The sequence below is a fragment of the Paroedura picta genome, chromosome 2, assembly GCF_049243985.1.
Source record: "Paroedura picta isolate Pp20150507F chromosome 2, Ppicta_v3.0, whole genome shotgun sequence".
In the NCBI taxonomy this organism is placed as follows: domain Eukaryota; kingdom Metazoa; phylum Chordata; class Lepidosauria; order Squamata; family Gekkonidae; genus Paroedura; species Paroedura picta.
The window spans coordinates 92,136,001-92,161,558 of record NC_135370.1 but is presented as its reverse complement, the minus strand read 5'-3'; the positions used below and the strand labels follow the sequence as shown (position 1 = coordinate 92,161,558).

Below are 25,558 nucleotides of genomic sequence, written 5' to 3'. Positions count from 1 at the left end.
AGCAGGGGTAGTCAACCTGTGGTCCTCCAGATATTCATGGACTACAATTCCAGATAGGTGGATAGGGAATTTTTCAGATAGTTAGGTGGATAGGGAATTGGTCAGAGAACCGCACTCAAAGAGTTGTTGTCAATGGTGTTTCATCAGACTGGAGGGAGGTGAGTAGCGGGGTACCTCAGGGCTCGGGGCTCGGTCCGGTACTTTTTAACATATTTATTAATGATCTAGATGAGGGGGTGGAGGGACTACTCATCAAGTTTGCAGATGACACCAAATTGGGAGGACTGGCAAATACTCCGGAAGATAGAGACAGAGTTCAACGAGATCTGAACACAATGGAAAAATGGGCAAATGAGAACAAGATGCAATTTAATAAAGGTAAGTGTAAAGTTCTGAATCTGGGTCAGAAAAATGAAAAGCACGCCTACTGGATGGGGGATACACTTCTAGGTAACACTGTGTGTGAACGAGACCTTGGGGTACTTGTGGATTGTAAGCTAAACATGAGCAGGCAGTGTGATGCAGTGGTAAAAAAGTCAAATGCCATTTTGGGCTGTATCAACAGGGGCATCACATCAAAATCACAAGATGTCATAGTCCCATTGTATACGGCACTGGTCAGACCACACCTGGAGCACTGTGTGCAGTTCTGGAGGCCTCACTTCAAGAAGGATGTAGATAAAATTGAAAGGGTACAGAGGAGAGCGACGAGGATGATCTGGGGCCAAGGGACCAGACCCTATGAAGATAGGTTGAGGGACTTGGGAATGTTCAGCCTGGAGAAAAGGAGGTTGAGAGGACATGATAGCCCCCTTTAAGTATTTGAAAGGTTGTCACTTGGAGGAGGGCAGGATGCTGTTTCTGTTGGCTGCAGAGGAAAGGGCACGCAGTAATGGGTTTAAACTACAAGTACAACGATATAGGCTAGATATCAGGAAAAAAAATTCACAGTCAGAGTAGTTCAGCAGTGGAATAGGCTGGCTAAGGAAGTGGTGAGCTCCCCCTCACTGGCAGTCTTCAAGCAAAGATTGGATACAGACTTTTCTTGGATGCTTTAGGATGCTTTGGGCTGATCCTGCGTTGAGCAGGGGATTGGACTAGATGGCCTGTATGGCCCCTTCCAACTCTATGATTCTATGATTCTATGATTCTAATTCCCATGAGCTCCTGCCAGCAAACACTGGCAGGGGCTCATGGGAATTGTAGTCCATGGACCTATGGAGGACCACAGGTTGACTACCCCTGCTCTAAAGAACAAATAGGTCAGCAAACAAATATCACCAGACTGTGGAAGCACTGGGGGCACAGGCAAAAGTGAAATATTACCCTAGCTTCAGTGCGAAGGAATCACACATAAATCAGGAGTAGAATGACCAGCAAGCACGTTGGAGGATAGGATAATGATTAGGGTTAGCCGCTTCAGCGTCCGAAGAAGCCAGCGCTATGTTGCGGGGGTGGAAGGGAGGTATGGGCATCGACACGCTGGTTGGTACACACACGCCAGTGCAGTGTGCCAACCAGCACGTCAACGCCCGCGCCTTCCTTCCCCCCCCCATGATGTGGTGCTGGCTGCTTCAGGTGCCGACTGGCCACTTCGGACACCAAAGTGCCCAACCCTAATAATGATACAGGTGCAAAGAGTAATATAGGGTCAGCCATGTTAGGGTCAGCCACCACTTTCATCACTTGAGTTTCATGCTTCAAAGTGAGTGCTTTATAATGATTTATATAGTGGAACTCTATAGCAGTTTCAAAATTACTGATACCTATAGCAGATTGAGAAATAGATGGATCCTGACATGAATTAACTTGAGAAAGTCAGGGTCCTAAATAGTGTGAGATGATGTCATGGGAACATTGAATATATGGGCTGGCTGTATAGTGGATCTTTTCATATTTAAAACTAACCTATGAATTTATGAAGTATGATGAAGTACTATTCTTTTTTTTTTTTCCTGCTTAACATTTTTATTGAAAGTTTTACACAACCACACAAAAGACACAAAATCTATAAAGCATTACTACCTACACCCCTTAACCCCCAATATCAACTAATAATAAAGACACCTCCCCCACAAACCAAAAACATACAATAACAACAACAACAACAAAAACATTTAGGAAAGACCCCCAACCATCTACAAATCAGGTTCCTTAATTTTCGAATACCACATGCTCAAAAAATATTATTGAAAATCCAAATTTCACAATTAAATCATTCATTGACCATTCATAATTATAATATATATCCTTAATTAAAAATCATAATATGATGAAATACATATTTACAACTAATAAATGTTTACTTTAGAATACACTTCATCCTTGTCTTAACTAATTTATTCAACATAACCAATAATACTACTCTCATTTACCTTATTACTTTTAAGATAATTAACAAATGGCTCCCAATTTTTTATAAAACTATCTAGCATTTGGTCTCTCATTAATATTGTTAACTTATCTAATTCTGCATACTCCTTAACCTTATCCAACCATTCATTTACACTTGGTATTTTTTCATTTTTCCAGTATTGAGCATAAATTATTCTTGCTGCAGAAATCATGTAAAGTAATAGTATTCTCCTTGCTTTTACTATTTCAGGATCCAAAATATTTAATAAGTATAGTTCTGGTTTAAGTTTCAAGTCAAGCTTTGTTATTTTCCGAGTATATTGATGGATCTGTACCCAAAATTTTTTTGCCTCTGGACATGTCCACCAAAGGTGATAAAAAGTACCATCAACCAATTTACATTTCCAACATTTTGTTAAACCATTTTTGTATATTTTAGACAATAATACCGGAGTCAAATAACATCTATACAGCATTTTGTAGTAATTTTCCCTTATATTAGTTGCTAATGTAAATTTTATATCTCTTTTCCATACCATCTCCCATTGCTGAAGCTTAATAGTGTGCCCTATATTTTGTGCCCAACGAATCATTGATTCTTTTATCACTTCCTTCTCAGTATCTTTTTTAAGTAACATATTGTAGATCTTTGCAATTAATTTCTCTTCTTGTTCATATATACACAGATCAGCCTCATTTTTTAAATTTTCAAACTGATAAACCTGTCTATCAGTTTTGAATTTGTCATATAACTGTCTATTGTTGTTGTTATGTGCGAAGTCGTGTCCGACCCATCGCGACCCCATGGACAATGATCCTCCAGGCCTTCCTGTCCTCTACCATTCCCTGGAGTCCTTTTAAGTTTGCACCTACTGCTTCAGTGACTCCATCCATCCACCTCATTCTCTGTTGTCCCCTTCTTCTTTTGCCCTCGATCACTCCCAGCATTAGGCTCTTCTCCAGGGAGCCCTTCCTTCTCATGAGGTGGCCAAAGTATTTGAGTTTCATCTTCAGGATCTGGCCTTCTAAAGAGCAGTCAGGGCTGATCTCCTCTAGGACTGACCGGTTTGTTCGCCTTGCAGTCCAAGGGACTCGCAAGAGTCTTCTCCAGCACCAGAGTTCAAAAGCCTCAATTCTTTGACGCTCGGCCTTCCTTATGGTCCAACTTTCGCAGCCATACATTGCAACTGGGAATACCATAGCTTTGACTAAACGCACTTTTGTTGGTAGGGTGATGTCTCTGCTTTTTAGGATGCTGTCTAGATTTGCCATAGCTTTCCTCCCTAGGAGCAAGCGTCTTTTAATTTCTTTGCTGCAGTCCCCATCTGCAGTGATCTTGGAGCCGAGGAAAATAAAATCTGTCACTATCTCCATTTCTTCCCCATCTATTTGCCAGGAATTGAGAGGGCCGGCTGCCATGATCTTTGTTTTCTTGATGTTGAGTTTCAAGCCAACTTTTGCACTCTCCTCCTTCACCCGCATCAACAGGCTCTTTAGTTCCTCTTCACTTTCTGCCATTAGAGTGGTATCATCTGCATATCTGAGGTTGTTGATATTTCTCCCTGCAATCTTGATCCCAATTTGTGACTCCTCTAATCCCGCCTTTCTCATGATGTGCTCCGCATACAAGTTAAATAGGCAAGGCGACAGTATACAGCCTTGACGTACTCCTTTCTCAATTTTGAACCAATCCGTGATTCCATGTTCAGTTCTCACTGTTGCTTCTTGACCTGCATATAAATTTCTCAAGAGACAAATAAGATGCTCTGGTATTCCCATCTCTTTAAGAACTTGCCACAATTTGTTGTGCTCCACACAATCAAATGCTTTAGCATAGTCAATGAAGCAGAAGTAGATGTTCTTCTGGAACTCCCTAGCTTTTTCCATGATCCAGCGTATGTTGGCAATTTGATCTCTAGTTCCTCTACCTCTTCGAAATCCTGCCTGTACTTCTGGAAGTTCTCGGTCCACATATTGCTGGAGCCTAGCTTGTAGGATTTTGAGCATAACTTTGCTAGCATGAGAAATGAGTGCAATGGTGCGGTAGTTTGAACATTCTTTGGCATTGCCCTTCTTTGGGATTGGAATGTAAACTGACCTTTTCCAATCCTGTGGCCATTGCTGAGTTTTCCAAATTTGTTGGCATATTGAGTGTAGCACTTTTACTGCATCGTCCTTTAAGATTTTGAATAGTTCAACTGGAATGCTGTCACCACCACTAGCTTTATTGTTGCTCAGACTTCCTAAGGCCCATTTGACTTCACATTCCAGGATGTCTGGCTCCAGGTCAGTAACTACCCCACTGTGGTCATCAGGGATGTTAAGCTCGCTCTTGTATAGTTCTTCTGTATAATTTTGCCACCTTTGCTTAATCTCTTCTGCTTCTGTGAGGTCCCTACCATTTTGGTCCCTTATCATACCCATCTTTGCATGAAATGTTCTCTTCATATCTCCAATTTTCTTGAAAAGATCTCTGGTCCTCCCCATTCTATTGTTTTCTTCTATTTGTTTGCACTGTTCATTTAAGAAGGCATTCTTATCTCTTCTAGCTTTTCTCTGGAATTCTGCATTCAATTGGGTGTATCTTTCTCTTTCTCCCTTGCCTTTCACTTCCCTTCTCTCCTTAGCTATTTGTAAAGCTTCCTCAGACAGCCATTTTGATTTCTTGCATTTCTTTTTCTTTGGGATGGTTTTAGTTGCTACCTCTTGTACAATGTCGCGAACCTCCGTCCATAGTTCTTCAGGCACTCTGTCTATCAGATCTAATTCCTTAAATCTATTTGTCACCTCTACTGTATATTCGTCGGGGATACGATTTAGTTCGTACCTGAGTGGCCTAGTGCTTTTCCCTACTTTCTTCAATTTAAGCCTAAATTTTGCAACAAGAAGCTCATGATCTGAACCACAATCAGCTCCTGGTCTTGTTTTTATTGCCTGTATAGAACTTTTCCATCTTTGGCTGCAGAGTACATAGTCAATCTGATTTCTGTGTTGACCGTCTGGTGATGTCCATGTGTAGAGTCGTCTCTTGGGTTGTTGGAAAAGAGTGTTTGCTATGACCATTGTATTCTCTTGACAAAATTCTACCAGCCTGTGCCCTGCTTCATTTTGTACTCCATGGCCAAACTTGCCTGTTATCCCAGTTATCTTTTGGCTTCCTACTTTAGCATTCCAATCCCCCATGATGATAAGCACATCATTTTTTGGCATTGCTTCTATAAGGTGTTGTAGGGCTTCATAGAACTGATCAACTTCATCCTCTTCAGCAGCAGTGGTTGGGGCATAGACCTGGATCACTGTGATGTTGAATGGTTTGCCTTGGATTCGAACTGAGATCATTCTGTCATTTTGGGGATTGTATCCCAAGACTGCTTTTCCTACTCTCTTACTGATTATGAAGGCTACTCCATTTCTTCTGCGAGATTCTTGTCCACAGTAGTATACCTGATGGTCATCTGAATTAAATTCACTGTCTATATAGAAACCAATTGCAGGTACCACTTGCTACTGTTATATCTTCCTTCTGTTTAAATTTTATATGCTGTTCAGAGTAATCTAACAGATCTTTATATTTTAGATACTCCTCTGAGTGCCATTTTTCCCTACCATATAATGCCTCATGTGGCGACACCCAGTATGGAATTTTTGGCCACAATTGGTTCTTATATTTAGACCAAGTTCTAAACAGTGCCCGCCTTATACAATGATTTTTAAATGTTTGATGTATTCCCGCTTTCCCAAACCAGAGGTATGCATGCCAACCAAATTTTAAGTCATGACCTTCTAACTTTAAAATATAATTATTTCTTAACGTTAACCAGTCCTTGATCCAAACAAAACTTGCAGCATGATAATACAGTTCTAAATTTGGTAAGTTCAATCCACCTCTTTCTCTACTATCAAACAAATTTATTAACTTTATTCGTGGTTTCCTTCCCTGCCAAATAAATTTTGATAATTCCTTTTGCCAATCTCTAAATGGTTTCTCAGATGATATTATAGGGATTACGTGAAATAAAAATAACAATCTGGGTAAAATATTCATTTTAATAGCTGCAATTCTACCTAACAGAGACAGTGATAAATTCCTCCATTTGTCCAAATCTCGTTTTATATCACACCAAGTTTTCCTATAATTATTATCAAACAATGTATTATTTTTACCAGAAATTACTACTCCTAAATACCTAATTTTCTTCTCTATTTTAAAGTTTGTTTTTGCCTCTAAAGTCATTTGATCCTTCTTTTGCATATTAAGTGCCAAAATTTTAGATTTCTGATTATTTATTTTAAGCCCTGATACTAAGCTAAACTTCTGAAATATTGACAAAGCTTTTTGAGAAGATGATATTGGATCTTCTAATAACAGAACTATATCATCTGCAAAGGCCCTAATTTTAAATTCTTCTCCCTTAATTTTTATCCCCTTAATCTCATTATCTTCCCTTATTTTATTCAATAATATTTCCAAAACCAAGATAAATAATAATGGTGAAAGAGGGCATCCCTGGCGTGTACCTTTTCGTACATGACACATCTGTGAACACTGTCCATTAATCTTAATATTTGTTACCTGTTCCGAATATATCACTCTTATACCTTTCATAAATTTCTCTCCTAATCCCATCTTTTCTAAGCATTTCTGCATAAACTTCCAATTAACGTTGTCAAACGCCTTTTCTATATCTAAGAAAATTAAGGCTGCTGGTTTATCTATATGTAAATTCAAATATTCTATCACATTAATCACAATTCTTAAATTATCTTTAATTTGTCTTTTAGGAAGAAAACCTGATTGTTCTTTTTTAATATAGTCTTTTAAGACACTTTTCATCCTTTGAGCCAATATATCTGAGAAAATTTTATAATCATTATTTAACAAAGCAATAGGTCTGTAGCTTTTAACATCCAATACCTCCTGTTCCTCTTTGGGAATTAGCGTTATATACGATTGTTTCCATGAACTAGGGATTTCCATTCCTTCCAATATGTCATTCATAGTTATCTGCAGGGGCAGTAGTAACTCATCTATACATGTTTTATAAAAGATATTTGAGATCCCATCAGGACCAGGAACTTTATTCAATTTACTTCTTCTTACACTCTCTATAATTTCGCTTACTGTAATAGGTGCATTTAAAAGTCTCCGTTGGTCATCTGTAATAGACATTACATTATGTTGACTTAAATAGCTTTCAATTATTTTTTCATCTATTTTCTGATCCCTATACAAATTTGAAAAAAATTGAACAAAACGTTCTTGAATATTTTTCTCTCCTGTTAATACTTCTTGTCCATCTTTTAGTTTTATTATTCTTCTTTTTGCCTTTTCTTGTCTCAATTTAATAGCTAGCCATCTACTTGGTTTGTTAGCAAATTCGAAATTATTTCTTTTAATAAATTTCATTTTTTTCTCCATATCAGAATCCATTAACATAGAGAACTGCCTTTGAAGATCTTTCTGTTTTTGCCTTAACTCATCATTAAAGGGGTCTGCTTTAATTTCTTTTTCAATTTTTCTCAGTTCACCTATTAATTTTTTCTCCTTTTCTCGCTGTTTCCTTTTTAATCTTGCACTCAGTTGTATAAAAATACCCCTCATAAAAGCCTTAGCAGTGTCCCATACAATGTAATTCTTGACTCCATTATTTAAATTGAATTTGAAAAATTCTTTTATTTGCTTTTTACATTGTTCTACCATATCTTTGTTTTTAAATATTGCTTCATTTACTCTCCACATCATCCTCCCCCTGTTCGTATCCTTAAGTACCATTGATACAGCATTATGATCTGAGAATACTTTAGGTTCAATATCTACTTTTAATGTTTTCAAAGCTAAATCTCCTGAAACCCAGATCATATCAATTCTAGATAGTGACTTATGTCTATCAGAATAAAAGGTATAACCTTTCGAGTTCCCATTTTTCAATCTCCATATATCCATCAGATTCAAATCTTCTATCATATCAAAAAAAGGCTTAGGAAGCTTTCCTTTTGGATTCTTAACCAATTTACTTACTTTTTTATCTAATTCTAAGTTTACAACCCCATTGAAATCTCCCATTAAACACCAACTTTCATATTCCAAAGATGAAATTTTTTTAGTTAAATCATAATAAAATTTCTGTTTTCTCTCATTTGGCGCATATATTGCTAACATCATAATCTTCTTGCCTAGACAACTAATTTCCACCCCTAAATATCTTCCTCTGTCATCCTCGATAATTTTTTGTGGAGATAATAACGGATTAATATACATCACAATGCCATTCTTTTTAACATTATTTGAAGCTATAAATTCATTACCCAATGATTTATTAATTAACAAATTACTGTTATTTTTCCTAATGTGTGTCTCTAACAAACAAGCTACATCTATCTTTTGGTTCTTTAAGTAATGAAAAACCTTTTTTCTTTTCTGTGGTATATTCAAACCATTAATGTTCCAAGACCAAATTTTATAACTCATCATTCAATAATTAATATAAACAAAAATACAGGTTTTGAGTCTTATCCTCTTGATCCTTGATTTTCCTCTTCTGTCTTTTCTTCTTCAGTTGAAAAGTCTCTTTCAAATTTCTGCCAAAAATCTCTTGCCTGTTGTAATGTTGTCAATCTATATTTTTTTGTCTTCCATTTAAAGGAGACTCCCTCTATTTCTTCCCATTTGAAAATTATTCCATTCTTTTTCAAAGCTTCAGTCAGGAAGCCATAATCTCTTCTTCTTTTTAGAATACTAAGGGGGATTTCCTTCATAATAGGTATCTCCTTTCCTTCACAGACAAGTCTTTTTGTAAAATGCAGTTTTAACACATCATCTCTAGTTTTCTTCCGAAGAAAGAATACCAAAACATCTCTAACAATATTTTTCATTTTAGAATATCTTGAGTTCACTCTGAATACACGGTCTATTTCCACTTCTAAAGCCTCCTCTGTTATGTTAATAAATTCAGCCAGTATTTTAATCATTTTTTCTCTAATATCTTCAGCCTCCTCCTCCTTAATTCCTCGAAATCTCAAAGTCCCTTCTCTCTGTCGCAGTTCCAGACGTGCCTGCTCAACCATCAAATTCTCATGAACTTTAACAATATTTTTCTGTTCCTCATTTATGCTTTCCATTTGTTCATTCATCTTTTTAAACTCTGAATTTAACTTTACAGTAACAGTTTCTATAGCTTTAAGTTGAGTTATTTCTTTTTTCAACTCTCCTAGTTCCACATCCATTCTTGACAACTTATCTTCCATTTTATTTAACTTATCATCAATGCCGTTTAACCTTGAGGTTGCATCAGCTTTAAATTCAGAGAGCATTCCTATTAAATAGTCCAATTTAGTTGATTCAGAATCTGTACTATTTTTTCTCCTTGAGGTGGCCATATTCTCTCAAACTCTCTAAATATTTAACTCAATATAGCCTAATTCACCGTTTGATTTTTAAACAATGAATACCATATGACATATGCAGCTTCCAACTCCTCTTTTATGTCTGCAGACAGCTTTGTTCAAAAGTCTTCTAATATATAAGAAGGGAGTCCTTGTTACTCTCAAGTAAATTGTTACCGGCAATTAATTATAGCTTGGTATAGCGAAAATTCCTTTTTTTACATCTGTCAAGACCATAAGTCAGCACGTTTCTTTTCCAACCTGGTATGTAGACAGCTTCCTTATTCAAATACATTCATCAATCTTCTTTAAATTGGAGATAACAGCCATTGCCGGCTATAGGAAAACACTATCCACTGAGTAGCTTGATGGAGCCTTATCTCAAACAGCTGGAACCCCTCGGAGTAAGTAACTTCAAAGTGTATCCACGCCGCTTTTAAAAGACTTATCGGCAGCCTGGACACCCCCTTTTCGCAGGGGGGTGGAAGTCTGACAGAGGAATAAAAAAATATATATCCTCTATCGCATACTTGCTCAGTAGTAGTGCTCAGCTAAGAAAGCTGAGCTGCCTAGCCCGCGATAGCCGGAACCGGAAGCCATGAAGTACTATTCTTAAAGATTTTAGTCATCTCTCTAATGGACCTTTTACAGTAATACTGTAGGCTTTATAGATAGGTTACTTTGTATAGTGGATCACTGTGACCGAGTACGCATGGGGAACCTGCCCCTGGACAGCCTCTGGTTGCTTGTGGGTTTTAGTGCTGCTTCCACATGAGATTGTCAGCAACCTGAGGCTATCTAGGGCCTGGCTTGAGTTTTGGCCAGATTTGCCTCGAGATGAGGGAAATTTCCACAACTGGATTTGCCACCTAATATTGCACTTCACATCAGGGAGCAACCAGGGGCAAGCCTGTGTGGAGGAAGAAATGCGTGACAGTTGCTGCAGTGTTTTATCCACCCTTGCACCCACCCTCCCCTCTACATTTCCTGCCCAATATTTTCTTTTTAAAATGGTGCGGTCTGCATTGCTGCGGGACTGCAAAGCTACTTTGCCTAAAATAAAATGTTCCTTTAAGTGTCTACAGTCTTTTTGGGATTGGGAAGGCAAAACTCAGTCCGGTTGTGGGGAATGAATGGGGAAAGGGCAGGTGCATGATGAAGCAGCCCTCTCCCAATCAGCTAGGTGTCTGTGCTCTTTGTTCTTAAGCCTTACCGTTTACACACAATCACTCTTTGGGATCCAGTCACCATGTCCAGCCTCTCACAAATCTCCCAGAAATAGAGACCAAAGCAACACGAATTCCAAAAAGGGAGAGAATGCTTTATCATTGTTGTGTTACTGCATAGCAATGCGGACGTGCACTTTAAAAAAATACATAATTTCAGGGCTTGGGGGGACAAAAGTTTGAGTCCCTGAGACAACTACTGTGCATGGTGATTGGTGGCTTGCTGTGATTGACAAGCTGAGAAGTGGGGGAGGGATTCAACTTCTTTTTCCTTGCCACGGTGTCTGGGGTCTCCTGTCAGGAAGCTTGCAAATGCGTGTTAGGTGCATTCAGTGTAGACTTACAACCACATGTTTGCAAGCTAGGAGGCAGCAAGAGTTTTGCCGCCCCCGTGTGGAATTGGTCTGTGTAAATTAAATTGTAATGATCTTTATTTAGTAGACTCTATATCAAACAGACTGTGATAGCAAAATTTAGTACTTTATATTTATTTTTTAAAGAAAAGACATCAACAAACAAAGTAGTTTACACATATAAATTTTGGTACCTGATAGCAAAATTATTTAACAACTACAGTTGTTTTTTCTTTGAAACATACCTGAATGCTCTAATTGTTGTTAGGCCTTCTACAGTCTCTGAAAAATGAGAAAGTAGTGGGAGCTGAGTACTGTCATCCAACTGCTGCAGATCCCTGAAAACAATTAATGTTTTAAAATAAATACTTTCCTGATAAATTTAAATATTTTAAAGAAAATACAGTATTTTGAACGAGCCATATATTTTAAAAATAGCTCAAAAATATAGGTTCATAGGTGATTGGTGTAGTGGTTAGGAGTGTGGACTATCTGGCGAGCCGGGTTTGATTCCCTGCTCCTCCTCCACATGCAACCAGCTGGGTGACCTTGGGCTAGCCACGGCACTGATAGAGCTGTTCTGACCGAGCAGTGATATCAGCGCTCTCTCAGCCTCACCCACCTCACAGGGTGTCTGTTGTGGGGAGAGGAAAGGGAAGGTGACTGTAAGCTGCTTTGAGCCTCCTTCAGGTAGAGAAAAGCAGCATATAAGAACCAATTCTTCTGTTGCTGCTTAAACTAGACAACAGGTATTATGCTAGATTCAGGTTGTGTGGCCATGAAGCTGCAGAACAAAGTTTGAGTCCAATGGCACCTTTAAGACCAACACGCTTTTATTCAAGGTATAAGCTTTCATGCACACAAAAGCTAATACTCTGAATAGAACTCTGCTGGCCTTAAAGGTGCCACAAGACTCAACATTTGTTCAGGTATTTTTCTAGTGTAACAAAAAACAGTTTCTTCCAGGAAGAGCAAGAGGATAAACATTAGTTCAAAAATACACAAAGCAAAATAAATGGAGTATTCCATGGGCTATCTATTTGCATCATCTTTCTACACTGTCTTATACGTATGCACACAAACCAGTTTTTAATATAATAAAATGAATTTATCAAACACTTACCTTGATGCTACTCTAAAGTATTTCTGGATGAAATAGCATATGACAGCAAGAGGGACTAGAGCTATGAGAAACACAGGTGTGACATAGGAGATCACAGCAAGAGCTGATAAGCAGAGCAGGGTGGAACGGCTCAAGCACTCCAGGGTGGCCGGAATGTGCTAAGCAAATAAACACATATAACAATGATTCATATTAAGTATAATGAAAGGAAACCAAGACTAAAATGAAATCAGCAGTTCATCTTCCATTTTATTTCCTTTTTCGCAGTGAAGACCTATGTGCTGTATGGCTGAATTATACAGGAAGAGTATATCTGCAAACAAATATTTTAAACAGTTAATTGGCAGATCCTACACTGAATGCACCTAATTGCATAGATGCTCAGATGTAAATCCAATTGAATGCATTGAGATTTACTTAGGCAGACCAATCAATATTTGAGAGACATAAATTCCACTTGCAGATCTCCCACACCCTGAAAAACCTTGTTCTGTTTCCCTTTTCTAAACCTGGAGAGATGCCACAGAATAGGGTTTCATTATTTTAGGACATAAAGGTTACTGACAGGGGATTAAATTTAGAAAACCACAATATATTCTATTGTTCAGTTCCCTTTCCATTAGGTGTTTCTTCTTACTTGCTGGTCAGCCCATCAGCACCAGCACATCCATTGTTTTCATATGAAAAGAGGCAAAAAGAAAAGTAAATGCTCTTGAAAACTTTAAAGTGTGCTGCTCCTATTCCTCTTATTATTTGAGTTCTAATGTATCAATAATCCAATAATTATTGTATTAATACTTTTAGTACGCCTAACTTGCACAAAGGCAAAGCTACTGATAAGAATGTGCTTTTAGATTTTAACTTCATCAGTTTAGGATTTTTATATTTTATCTGTATATTTAGTTTTACATATGGTTTTATTGGCCTCTTGTGGCGCAGAGTGGTAAGGCAGCCATCTGAAAGCTCTGCCCATGAGGCTGGGAGTTCAATCCCAGCAGCCGGCTCAAGGTTGACTCAGCCTTCCATCCTTCTGCGGTCGGTAAAATGAGTACCCAGCTTGCTGGGGGGTAAACGGTAATGACTGGGGAAGGCACTGGCAAACCACCCCGTACTGAGTCTGCCATGAAAACGCTGGAGGGCGTCACCCCAAGGGTCAGACATGACTCAGTGCTTGCACAGGGGATACCTTTACCTTTACCTTTACCTTTATGGTTTTATTATGATTAATAGTTTCAGGAGATACAGAAGAAAATAAGTATAATTATACATACATATATTTTTTCATTTTTAAATTTTCTTATTAAAATACTGGTGAATTGTTCCCATAATGATTCCTTTGAGTAAGTTATTCCATTCACTGCTACAAGGAAACTGTGCTTGGAGTGGACTCATGCTGGGGAGAGTGAAATATGAGCATCAGTACATTGTACTTTATCTGAACTGCATTTGCATAGGATAGTGGCACTGAATGAAATGAATGAAGTTGGGAAAACCATAGGTAAATGTACCTGCAGCAAGAGCCAACAGTGTATTATCAAGCAAGAAAGAAAGTTGCTACACAAATATGCTACACATATTTGTTTTATATCTTCTGTTGGATCACCCGCCCTCCCAAAATTCCTTGTTTAGTACCAAGGTATCTTCCAATTGCTATAAGGATTCAGTAGCATGAGGTAAAATCCTCTGATGGGGAACTTCTCCCTTTATAAACCTAAAATCATAATTATTTTCTTTTGTTTGTTATTGACATACGTTGTCAATAAAGATAGTGAATTGATATAAAATATTATGTTTTTCATGAAAACATTATTCATATTGTGCAAATATAGCAGGAATAATGCATGGAGATTTTTGTGTATGTGGAGAGTGGCTGAAAAATACCTGTTAATTTGAAATGAATATATTTATTTTTAATTTACCTGGTCAATAGTGTTACAATCAGCTGAAAATCTATTCAAGATACTTCCCAGTGGTGTTGTTTCAAAAAACCTGAAATAAGCAACATAAAAGGATAATGATTTATGAAGGGATTTAAAAATTTGCATGTCTTCATCACCCTGTATTCATTTATATACTATACACTATATACAAGTTTAATGTCATAAAGCTCTGCTTTTTGATATTGGGGAACAAGGGACACTATGTCATTACAATTTTCTACAGTTTCTTGACAATTAAGCAACTCTATAACATCTCTTCTGGATTTGAAGATGAAACTCAAATACTTTGTCCACCTCATGAGAAGGAAGGACTCCCTGGAGAAGAGCCTAATGCTGGGAGCGATCGAGGGCAAAAGAAGAAGGGGCCGACAGAGAATGAGGTGGCTGGATGGAGTCACTGAAGCAGTAGGTGCAAACTTAAATGGACTCCGGGGAATGGTAGAGGACAGGAAGGTCTGGAGGATCATTGTCCATGGGGTCGCGAAGGGTCGGACACGACTTTGCACCTAATAATAACATAACATCTCTATTTTGAAGTTTGTATCATTCTTTGGATTTCTTCTTATTCCTTATATAAAACAAATGCAATAATTAAATTAGTATAGTTGTTTCCAATTTACAGATAGAAAGAACAGGGCAAATCTAATAAAACAGATGAAACTGATGTTTTAGTACTATCTGTAAAAAGCTGACATGTCCCATTATAATTGCCAAGATGTGACTGATGGAAATCCAGTAATTGTTTTGTTAACATGATTAAGTAAATGAGCATTATCATCACCACTTTCCAGTAAAAATTATATTAGTGGCATTTCAATATTTAATGATCTTGGGAAGAAATAGGTTTTCACTGATTATCTAAACAATTGTATTCTGAAAATAACTATATATAGTAAGGAAACATGTTATGTGTTTAGTATGAAACTATTTTTATGTTAAATCTTGCCATGAGACTAAGGTTTGGGAGAAAATGTGAGGCGAAAACATTTGAAAGGAACTTTCAAGAAAAGGAAAGGGAAGGACTGGACTTAGATCTAGAGTTAGGAGGTAGTATGGGAGGGTGATGGCTAGATATATTCATAGAATAATAGAGTTGGAAGGGATCTCCAGGGTCATCTAGTCCAGCCCCCTGCACAATACAAGAACTCACAACTATCTGCCCACCCACGGTGACCCCAATTTCATGCCCAAATGATCCCTCCACCAAAAATCTCCAGAATCCAGCCTGGCTTGGAGGAAATTAGTAATTCCCTGGGTGTGCAAGGAATGGCCACAAGAGACAAACATGGGCACATCCCTTCCTGCCCACCTACTCACAATCTGCCTAAGTTAATAAAATCAGCATGTCTGTCAGATGATTATCTATTCCACTGCTATAATATCTTTTACCATGTATATTAATTATGCTCATAACAAACTGTAACATGAAAAATACTGACTGACATGGGTAAAGGGGAGAGAAGATGGTAAATGTATTGGGTCTGGTAGACTGAACAAAATGGCCTTTTGCTCTCTGTTGTGATTCAATGATAACAGAAATATGGATTTGTTTGATAGAGTTGTGCTGACACTAGAGCAAAGACCTCCTTCAAGAAAAGGCACATTGGACTAAGAGGAAATTCAAGCCCTTGAATGATTATGAAAAGGCAGAACCGGATTGAGTGATGAATGAGGCAGTATACAAGATGGTGCAGAGTATAATCATTTTCAGTGATCTCCCCATACTTTGGTTTACTTTAGTTGTAAGCTTGTGGACATGAAACTGTGTATATTTGTATATTAGTATAGAACATAAGACCTTGGAATTTGATGTGCTACAAATGAAATAAGAACAAACAACTAAAAATAAATAATCATATGGGTTCAACAGTATTTGAAACACTTTCTTGAAAGTATTATTTAGATAAAGCAGAATACCTCATTGGGGTCAAAATAATTTTATTCAGCAGATAAGAATGTAGTTTCTTGGCAACTTTTAAACCAGTCCACTCTACTGCTATTGATGTCACAAAACATAATATAATTCCAAGGCAGGAAAGAATGCTGAATACTCTAGAATACGGAGAATGATTAAAAGTGATTGCCTAAGAAAGAAAGACAATGAAACAAAAAAAATACAGGATTAATTATGCTGAGAGGGATCCACACTTCCCATATCATCATAATACAATTTTCACTCTTTCTTTAAGATTTTGAAAATTTGAGATATATATTGTCAAACGATGCAAGGTCAACTGATGAGATTTAAACATTGGTCATTTTACCTCAACATATGAAATTAGAGTTGATTAAGCCATTTGGAGGCTATTGTTCCCTTTTCTGGAACCTTACATTAAGGTATATACCCAAATGTATCTATCAGTAGACACAATCAGTAGAATCTATCAGTAGACAAGAGCCTCTTGTGGCGCAGAGTGGTAAGGCAGCAGACATGCAGTCTGAAAGCTCTGCCCATGAGGCTGGGAGTTCAATCAGCCTTCCATCCTTCCAAGGTCGGTAAAATGAGTACCCAGCTTGCTGGGGGGTCAACGGTAATGACTAGGGAAGGCACTGGCAAACCACCCCATATTGAGTCTGCCATGAAAACGCTAGAGAGCATCAGCCCAAGGGTCAGACATGACTCGGTGCTTGCAGAGGGGATACCTTTACCTTTAGACACAATTATTTTAATACTGAATCTATTAATTACTATAATTCAATAGCTGCCAAGAAATAGTAATTTCAGTTTAATAAGATTACAGGCTTTATGTAGTCAAGGCTTTATACAAGCTGGATGAGTAGGATTATGTAGTTCATGACTGCGTCCATTAACCTTTCCATTAGGAATTATCACAGAATCTACTTCATTTTACATCTGATTATGCCATTTTTTAAAAATTTAGAGGAAGATGTTTGGAGCAGAATCAAATGAATACTACAAGAAAGAAACAAGATAAATATATTAATCCATACTTTCCATGTATAAAACCTATGAATAACATGAATATTGGGCTGAAATAGGTGATAGGGATAAGTCTTTAGGCTAATGTTCTTTGAATCAAGTATGTCTGATCTATTAACAAAATTTCTAAAACAGTACAGATTTACATAAGACATAATTCTAGACCTTTACTCTCAGAGCAACGTGTTGTCTATTAATTTCTACTACATTGGGCTAGAATGATGTAGATGAATTTCAGAAATGTGGTAAAATGATGTTGAGAGAAGAGCTTTCTTTTATAAAATTTAACTGTAATAGTTGCTTCTGATATTTTTGGGCACTGCGATTAATTTACAAGATGAAATCATGCATCGACAATGAGAAGTAGAGAAACAGGACTTGTAGTGGTGATATTGAACTATGTGGACTTTCAGTAGATGTTACAGAAAACTGGAGAAAGCTAGACATTAGGATGCTATTTTGGATGACAATGTACAATTTGTTCATAATACAATTAGGTATCCCTGCTCACATTGCAAAATGTAGCCTTTCTTAATCTCTGTGTTGGAAAAATGGATGTGTGAAACAATCTGAAAATCTTTATTTCCTTCCTTAGATTGGAAGTTTGGCAAAAATGCTACTTGAAATAACTATTGTCAAAAGATATTTGAAAATGATTTAAGAGAGCATACAAGTGAGAAAATAATTGCCTAAGGAAGTTTCAATTCCACTTGGTGTAAATAAAAGTTTTAAAGAAGCTGGAGTGCTACAACTCAAGGGAAAAACAATAACACAGCAAACATTTCTATTGTGATTATTTTCAACCACCAATTTTCTGCAGCCCTTACACTGGCAGTTGTGAACATTTTGCGGCATATGTATTCTAAAAGAAATATATTATTTTGTGACTTGAGACTGAAGTTGAGAGAAATTTCCTTTTTGAATTATGGGTATACTGGCATTTACAGTTACAGGATAAAGTTGGCTCCACAATCTGGAAGAGCACCAGCTAGTGATTGTTGCTTTGCGTAAGGAAGGCAAGAGCTAATAGCCCTCACCCTGACCAAGACAACTGAGAGTAGGTAGCTCTCACAACATTTAAGGCAGGTATGCTGCATAAGGTGGGTGGACAGGATTGGTGGCCCACATTTTCAGCATGCTCTTTTTCCATTTGAGGGTAGTTGTGGGCCAGGAGATGGGTCCGTTTTCAGTGGTAATTTTGGCCTCTCAATCCACCCCTGTTTAGACTTTAACATACCTCACAAACAGAGCAATTCAGTTTCTTTTGCACTTTGGTGGAAATGGCATCAGATGTCCATTGCGCTAGCCAAAAGTCAATGGATACCATAACTGTGTGTTTCAGGAGCTGTGAAAGGACCAGCAAAGGCAGTAGGAGGAATCCTGCAGTGCTAAGGTACTTTCCACATGCTTGCCAAGGCATCTTTGCTCTTTGGTGAAGGACAGAAGATAGGTTGTCTTCTTCATCGTCACTTTCTGGTGTTTCATCTGTAAATTAAAAGAAAAAGCTGTAACGTATATTGTGTAAAAATTCCCACTTTTCCATGTCCTTAGTTAGTGCTATTATTGCTTTACTTGTTATATGTAGAAATTCTCAAGTGTGTGTTAATTGACTTAATAGACCTTATCATAAAGAATCCAAAGAAATTAACCTTTAAGATATCTGCTTGGAAATGTCCCAGTAAATCAATGGATCCAACTTGTACATAGTTCTACATTCAAAAACTTTTTTAACCCACACTTACCAATTTGGAGGTTCAAGAACTTTTATTATAAATTCTGTTGGTATTTTCTTTTCTAATACCATCAACAACACCAGACAATCTGTCCAAGTTTTTGGAGGCTGTGGTGATTGGCTCAGAGTCATCTGAATTCAGCCAAGACAGAGGTCCTCTGGCTTAGCCAGCAGGTAGTGACAGCTCCCAACACATGACAGAGTGCAGTTAACACCAATGCCCTCCCCCAGGAATTTGGCCATGATTTTCAATCCCTCCTTATCAATAGAGGCCCAGATCACAAGACAGGTCACCTGACATTTTCCCAACAGCCAGGCAAGATAGCTTGCACCTTATTTCTCAGAGCCAGACCTAGCCAGAGTGATCCATGCAATGGTAACTTCTAGATTGGACTTTTGCAACTTGCTCCATGCATGGCTGCCCTTGAAGCTGATTCAGTAACTCCAAGTGATCCAATATGCAATGGCTCAAGTCCTAACACATATAACTTATCTCCCAGCTGCACTGGCTCCAGATTGGAGACTGAATCAGGTTCAAGATATTGATGTTAACCTTCTAAGTCCTAAACGATCTGGGACTAGTGTATCTATGGGGCTGTCTTTTATAGTCCTTATAGTCCTCCAAGAGTGCTAAGATTGTTGTGGCAATATCTGCTCAGGATCCCCTGAGATGAGATTGGCCTCAATCAGGGCCAGGGCCTTTTTGACCCTGGCCCCAGCTGCACTCCCAAGGGAGATCAGAGCCCTTTGGGACAACCAGTTCTGCAGGAACTGGCTATTCCACCAGGCTTATGGTTGGGGCCCAAAATAACAACTACCAGTAAATGCTGGCCTCACTGCTTGGGAGAAAAATGCTCCTGATGCCCAGAACCCCCTGCCTGGAGTATTAGTTTGGCCATTTAGATTTTGATGGACAATGTTTTTAACTATTTAGAATATTGTTAACTGTCCTGAGAGTTATTGGAAGGGTGATCTAAAATAAAATATTATTATAAGCAAAGTAGTACAAGACCTGTATACTAGCGACTCATGATTAATTCACAGTGAAGCGCCTTCCGATTGGCCCCTCACCAGGACAGACAACAATTCTAGCCAATCAGGTGAGGGCACAATCTAGGCCCTCACCAGCACAGGCCAGAAAGGCTTCTAGGCCCTCACTAGGACAGGCCAGAAAGCCATGGGGAAGCAGCAGGACACAGTGAGTAAAGACGGAGGCCCAAGCAGAAGGCCGTGCCGACGCTGGGGGGGGGGAGGGGGGAAGCAGGCCTTCCCCTCACGCCTAGAAGCACACGGAGGGGAGGAAGGTTCTAGTAAATAATAAAATGTTGATATTCAGAATAGCCATTTTTTGAATCTCAGTTCACCTTCATCTTCTTCATCATCTTGAAGCAGAGTTTCTTGAGAATGTACTGTCTTTTGGAGAGTCTTCCTATGTAATACAGTTTTTCGTTCAACTGTCGTTTCCTAAAAGCAAGGAAAACAAATGACTGATTAAACTAAATGGCTTCCCCTAGATCAATTTATTATTACAGATGAACGGTGCAATCCAATGAAGTAAGAGTAAATCTTACTCTGTAGACTTGACTAGGATTCTGAGTAGACCTCATAAGAATTGATTTCTAAGTGACCCAACTGCATTTAATGATCATGAATTGTTAGTTTGCTAGATATGCATATATATGGCACTCCTGTGGAAGACAATAGGCTGAGAATGCATAGCCTCTTTGGTCTTCTGGCCATGTCCAAACCTTAAAACTGAGTTAATAGCAGGGTTATCGTTTTGTCTATGTTGGCCCTTAATTGAATGGATTTGCAATACCTAAATGCATAACCCATTAAATTTTAAAAATTAATATTTTTGCAGTGTAAGATCCCCCCTAATTTCTGTAGTAAACTATGTGTGCCATTTCTGTTGCAAGATATGTCATGTGGGCTTCTTTGATAGGTGATGTACAATCCACAGCTGCTTTCAAATAAAAGCATTGACTTGCAGGCGGGCATTATGCTCAGAAAGGAGACACATTAACCAAATAACTTTGGCAAAACAGACCACAGCTTTTATTATCACCAGCAATTTTCCAACTTTTTGTGTTGGCCAGCAAGGGGAGAGAGAGCCTGGCCCTGGCCCTAAGGCCTACTAACCCTAAACGTCCCACAGCTCCCTGAAGATCCGACCAGAATCCCTTGGATCTGCGGGGCTCCTGCTGTGGGGTTTCTTGACCCATAGAGTGGATGCCTGTGATGCCTCAGGAGGCATGGAGCTCCCTTGGCTCAACCCAGGTCATCCACACTCTGGATCCCAATGAGCTACCCAGCCGGGTAAGCTCATCCCAACTTTTTGCCCCTCAATCCTGAGGCGGCATCACCTTCAGGGAGTCCCTTCTTCCTACTAGACTCCCTGACCATCTACAGGCTCTTTCCCCTTGCTGTGACAAATATAAATGAAAAATGAACTGCCGTTATGGCATGACCAAAACATAGGGAGGGAGGGTGGGTTGCTGCTCGCTCCGCTGCCAGGGGGAAAAAGGCCGGGCTTGCTGCACGTGGCGCCTTTTAAGGCGCCGCGAGCCCGCACCTCCCACGTGACGCGGCTCCCTAAGCCGCGCACACTGCCACGACGCTCCCTGGAGCATCCTCCTTTCCCTCCCCCTCGCCGCCACGTCAATGGCGGCTTTAGGTGAGTCTCCAGCCGCTTTTTATCAGCTGCCAGTATAAAATGAAGGTGATCAGCCATTATACTTGCTGTGGCATGGTGCACCTAATGTAAGTCAAGTAAACAAATTCAAGCTCTGAGAGGAAGCAAGTCACAGGTCTCACTATACTATGGGAAGAGCACTGTGATGGACAGCTGTTTTCAAGGACTGAAACAACTGAACATATGCAATAAACTATTATTATGAATGATTTACTTTCAACGGTTGATGACACAAAGAACTTTCCATTGATATGGAGAGCTTCTTCTGCAAAAAGATTCACCATCTGCTACATGGAGTTGCTGAATGAAATCCATATTTTTTGTGCAAAAGCACTTCTTTTGGCAAGCTGATTTAAATTCTGTATGGCTGGATAAAACATTTATTCTTACAATATAAATGAAGTAGTGCTCCTTAGTATTTCTAAATCATATCACATAAAGAACCACTATTTTAAAGTGCTAGGAAAGAAAAAGAAAACAGACCTTCTCCAGTTCTTGGTCCTGTCGATTCATTAGTGTTTTCCAGTGTTCAAAGAGCTCAGATTCTGATTTCTGAATATCCTTGAGTGTACCTTCTCTTTGAATGGTACCATCCTTCATTGCAATAATCTAAAACATTTTAAATTATAAAATTGTCAAAAAAGGTCTGTTCTTCTATTTAAATAGTTCAGTTCTGTTCAGTTCTTATTATGGTCCATAGGTCATTTTTATTTTAATACCACTTTCGGATGAGCTAGGAAGGTAAAACTTGGTAAATATATACTTTACAGGCAGTAACATGTACTAGCTAAATGGGTTACACAGAAATGTGGCAGACAGCTGAAAAAATACAATTTGCCATCTTTGAAAGTAATTTAATTCCATGGCTTAGAGATAAATTAAAAATGTAACAATATACACATCTGGCAACAAAAATATAAATCTAATATGTTGCTGTCAAGGCAATTTTTGGATAAGTTATTCTATAAAGATGTTGATTATACAAAATAATGAAGTAAAACTTGCTCATATTTAAGTGATCTTAAAAATCTATGCTATTCACAGATTATCAATTATCAATTAAAATAATCTTTCAAACTGCTTTATAAAATTTAATTTATTCAAAATATTTGTTATACTACTTTGACTGTTGCTCCAAAAAAAGAAAGACTTACTTGCTTACTGAATTTTTTTTTGGGGGGGGGGGAGAGAAGGGAGTTAACAGCAACCACTATGATCAAGTAAATAATCATATGTCTACTTTCTAAGATTCTGAACAGAAAACAGACAGTTTATGGATAAAACTAAAGTAGCTAATTGGTTGTGTGAATTGCTGTTTAAATTTGATAGTGACAATAAGGTTGCCAGTTCTGCAGTGGGAAAATAGGATAATGGGGTGGTAGCTGGGAAAGGCAGAGTTTGGGGAAAGGAAAAGTCTACCCTCCACATGCCATAAAATCTACTCTCCAAAGCTGCTATTTTCTTCAAGGTGCTCTGGAAGTCAATTGTAATCTTGGGAGAACTCCAGGCTCCCATTTGGAAGTTAGTAAACTTAAGCAACATGCATATTTTATTCTTTAAACCTGGGTACATTGTTTTGCTCAGGTTTAATGAGTAAAGCATGAAACATGCTGAGACTACAGTAGTGCCTGCAATGTAGTTACCAAGACATATGAAAGTACAAAGTCACAAGAATAAATGTGTCAAGATATTAAAGACAACACCATAGACAGACAGGGAATTATATATCCTTATTGATTTCAAAGCAATTTCAGCATGATTGCTTTGCTCCTGGTGAAATCAATGTAATTTAAAACTAGCTATATTTGGTCAAATCACGTGTATACACTTATAAGCATGATGTGAACCTTAGCAAGCTGCCTTTCTATTACTTTACTAAAATAAAAACAGGTTTATTACCCAGTCAGCATGTGGTAGATACTGTAGCTTGTGGGTGACCAACACAATAGTCTTCCTGTCATTTCTTAGCATGTTCAGAATTCCTTCTTGCATGAGGTGGTCACTCAGGTGTATATCCAATGCAGAAAATGGGTCATCCTAATCAAAAGGGAAGTTGTTGTCTAATTCATATATTTATATTGATATTTTATTGTTTTTGGATAATTTAATGGAACCATACCATTTTCAGGATATCACAGACAAGAAACTAAACATTTGCTATTAAGTTATTTTTTTATTTAACCTTATTAGTATTGATCTATTTATAAAGGAAAAAGAAGGGGGTCATGGGTTCAGTGGTAGAGTATTTGCTTTGTATTCTAAAGGTTTCAGATCCAATCCTAGGCATCTCCATTTGAAAGGATCTGGTAGTAGATGTTGTGAAAGACCTCTGCCTGAAGTCCTCCACTGCTACTTTGCTGATAACAACTTTGATAAATGACTGGGTTGATTAAGTATGAGGTAGCTTCATGTGTTTTTAAAAGACACATATTTAAAATTTTCTGCCATATTTTGCTATGATATATTTACATTAAATGCTGCAAAAGAAATTCTACATATTTACTTGGATATTTTCTTTAAATTCATTTGTGATTTCATTACTTGACATTTCTCCCTCCACAGCTTAAAATCACCTTGAACCCAGATTTGATACAATTGCTCAGAATAGAAAATCAAGTTGAAGAGAGAATATCTAAAAGATTTCACCGTAGACTAAAAAACTCTGCTTTGAAGACAGGAATTAATACACAAAACAATCAAAATGTTTAACAGCTACAAGGGCTTTACAGGAATAACAGGCTACATTTATATTATAATTTATTTGGGTTCAAATCTGGGTGAAATCACATAGCAGAGAAAATAAAAATGTCAGGATTGGAGACTAATGGACTAACTGTGGGATGCTTTGAGTAATTAACAGAGAAGCTTAGTGACAGGGTGCTATTATACATGTAGTGGTTATCACTGAAGTCAGTTCACCAACCCTTTTAAATCAACCATTTTAAAAAAAGTTTTCAAAGTATTCCCATTTATGCATGTGCTCTGATACTGTATTGGGTTTTCTGCCACAATTATGTATTTGGAAAAGTTGCGATGGTATTTCTGGGAGGGGAAACTTCCTCTAGTCTGCTGCAATGTCACCTGACTGCTACTCTGGCACATACTCCTGGCCGGCCCCATGGGAATTGTAGTTCATGGACATGAACCACCATCCCCTTCCCTCCCCTGTGAAGGTTTTTTAAACCAGTGGTGAGCCCAAAACAGGAGCCTCCACCCATAGTGTGAAGCAGCTCTGCTTCCTCATTCTCCTGCAAGATGGAACTGGCATTTTAGACAGGTGCTGAGCTAATGCAAGGTGGCACAGCCACTTTGCCAGCCTGATAAATTGTCAAACGACAACTCCCTCCCCATGGTCACTGATGAGAGGTAGACTGCCTCTGCAAGTAATTACTTGTGATTGTTCTACAAAGAAGCTAGTTTTGTAGTCTCAGGAAGGCTATTGTAAATGCCAAGTATACCAACAGAGGCAATCCTCGGGCTACTATGCCATAAAACAATACAGTTTGCTGGGTTGCCAGGGAGACTGATTGCTGATAATGAGGAGGCAGAATATCAACAGCAGGTGCCTTGAGCTCCTACTGGTGGATAAGGGACTGTGACCAGAAAAGGGGAGGAGACCAAAAACACACTAACATTTATACATCAAAAAGAGCAGTACCGTCACACAAGAAAAGTTGTTGCAAAGCTAGTTTTAGATACTGTGCTGAAAAAACACAGTTGACACTATAAGGAGAAAATAATATGTGAGGTTGAATCGGGACAGTTCGCAGAACACGGACACAATCTTTCCCTCCTTGGGACATGCTGGTA

General features: G+C 38.3%; 1 protein-coding gene across 11 annotated transcripts in view; it reads right to left on the bottom strand.

The window, feature by feature from the left end:
• ABCC8 (ATP binding cassette subfamily C member 8) overlaps positions 1-25,558 on the bottom strand; it is a 118,621-nt gene that overhangs the window by 23,563 nt on the left and 69,500 nt on the right. For 9 of the 11 annotated variants that reach the window (XR_013228304.1, XR_013228303.1, XR_013228305.1 and 6 more), the window contains 8 exons: positions 23,648-23,785; positions 22,232-22,357; positions 20,418-20,517; positions 18,559-18,806; positions 16,298-16,464; positions 14,360-14,429; positions 12,441-12,598; positions 11,563-11,655 (listed from right to left, as the gene is read on the bottom strand). Coding sequence is in view for 7 of the 11 variants with exons in the window: in XM_077321627.1 (XP_077177742.1) it covers positions 11,563-11,655; positions 12,441-12,598; positions 14,360-14,429; positions 16,298-16,464; positions 18,559-18,806; positions 20,418-20,517; positions 22,232-22,357; positions 23,648-23,785 (1,100 nt within the window). In the remaining 4 variants the exon portion in view is untranslated. The remainder of the gene's footprint in view (positions 1-11,562; positions 11,656-12,440; positions 12,599-14,359; positions 14,430-16,297; positions 16,465-18,558; positions 18,807-20,417; positions 20,518-22,231; positions 22,358-23,647; positions 23,786-25,558) is intronic. The other 2 variants (XM_077321624.1, XM_077321625.1) reach the window with 1 other exon arrangement.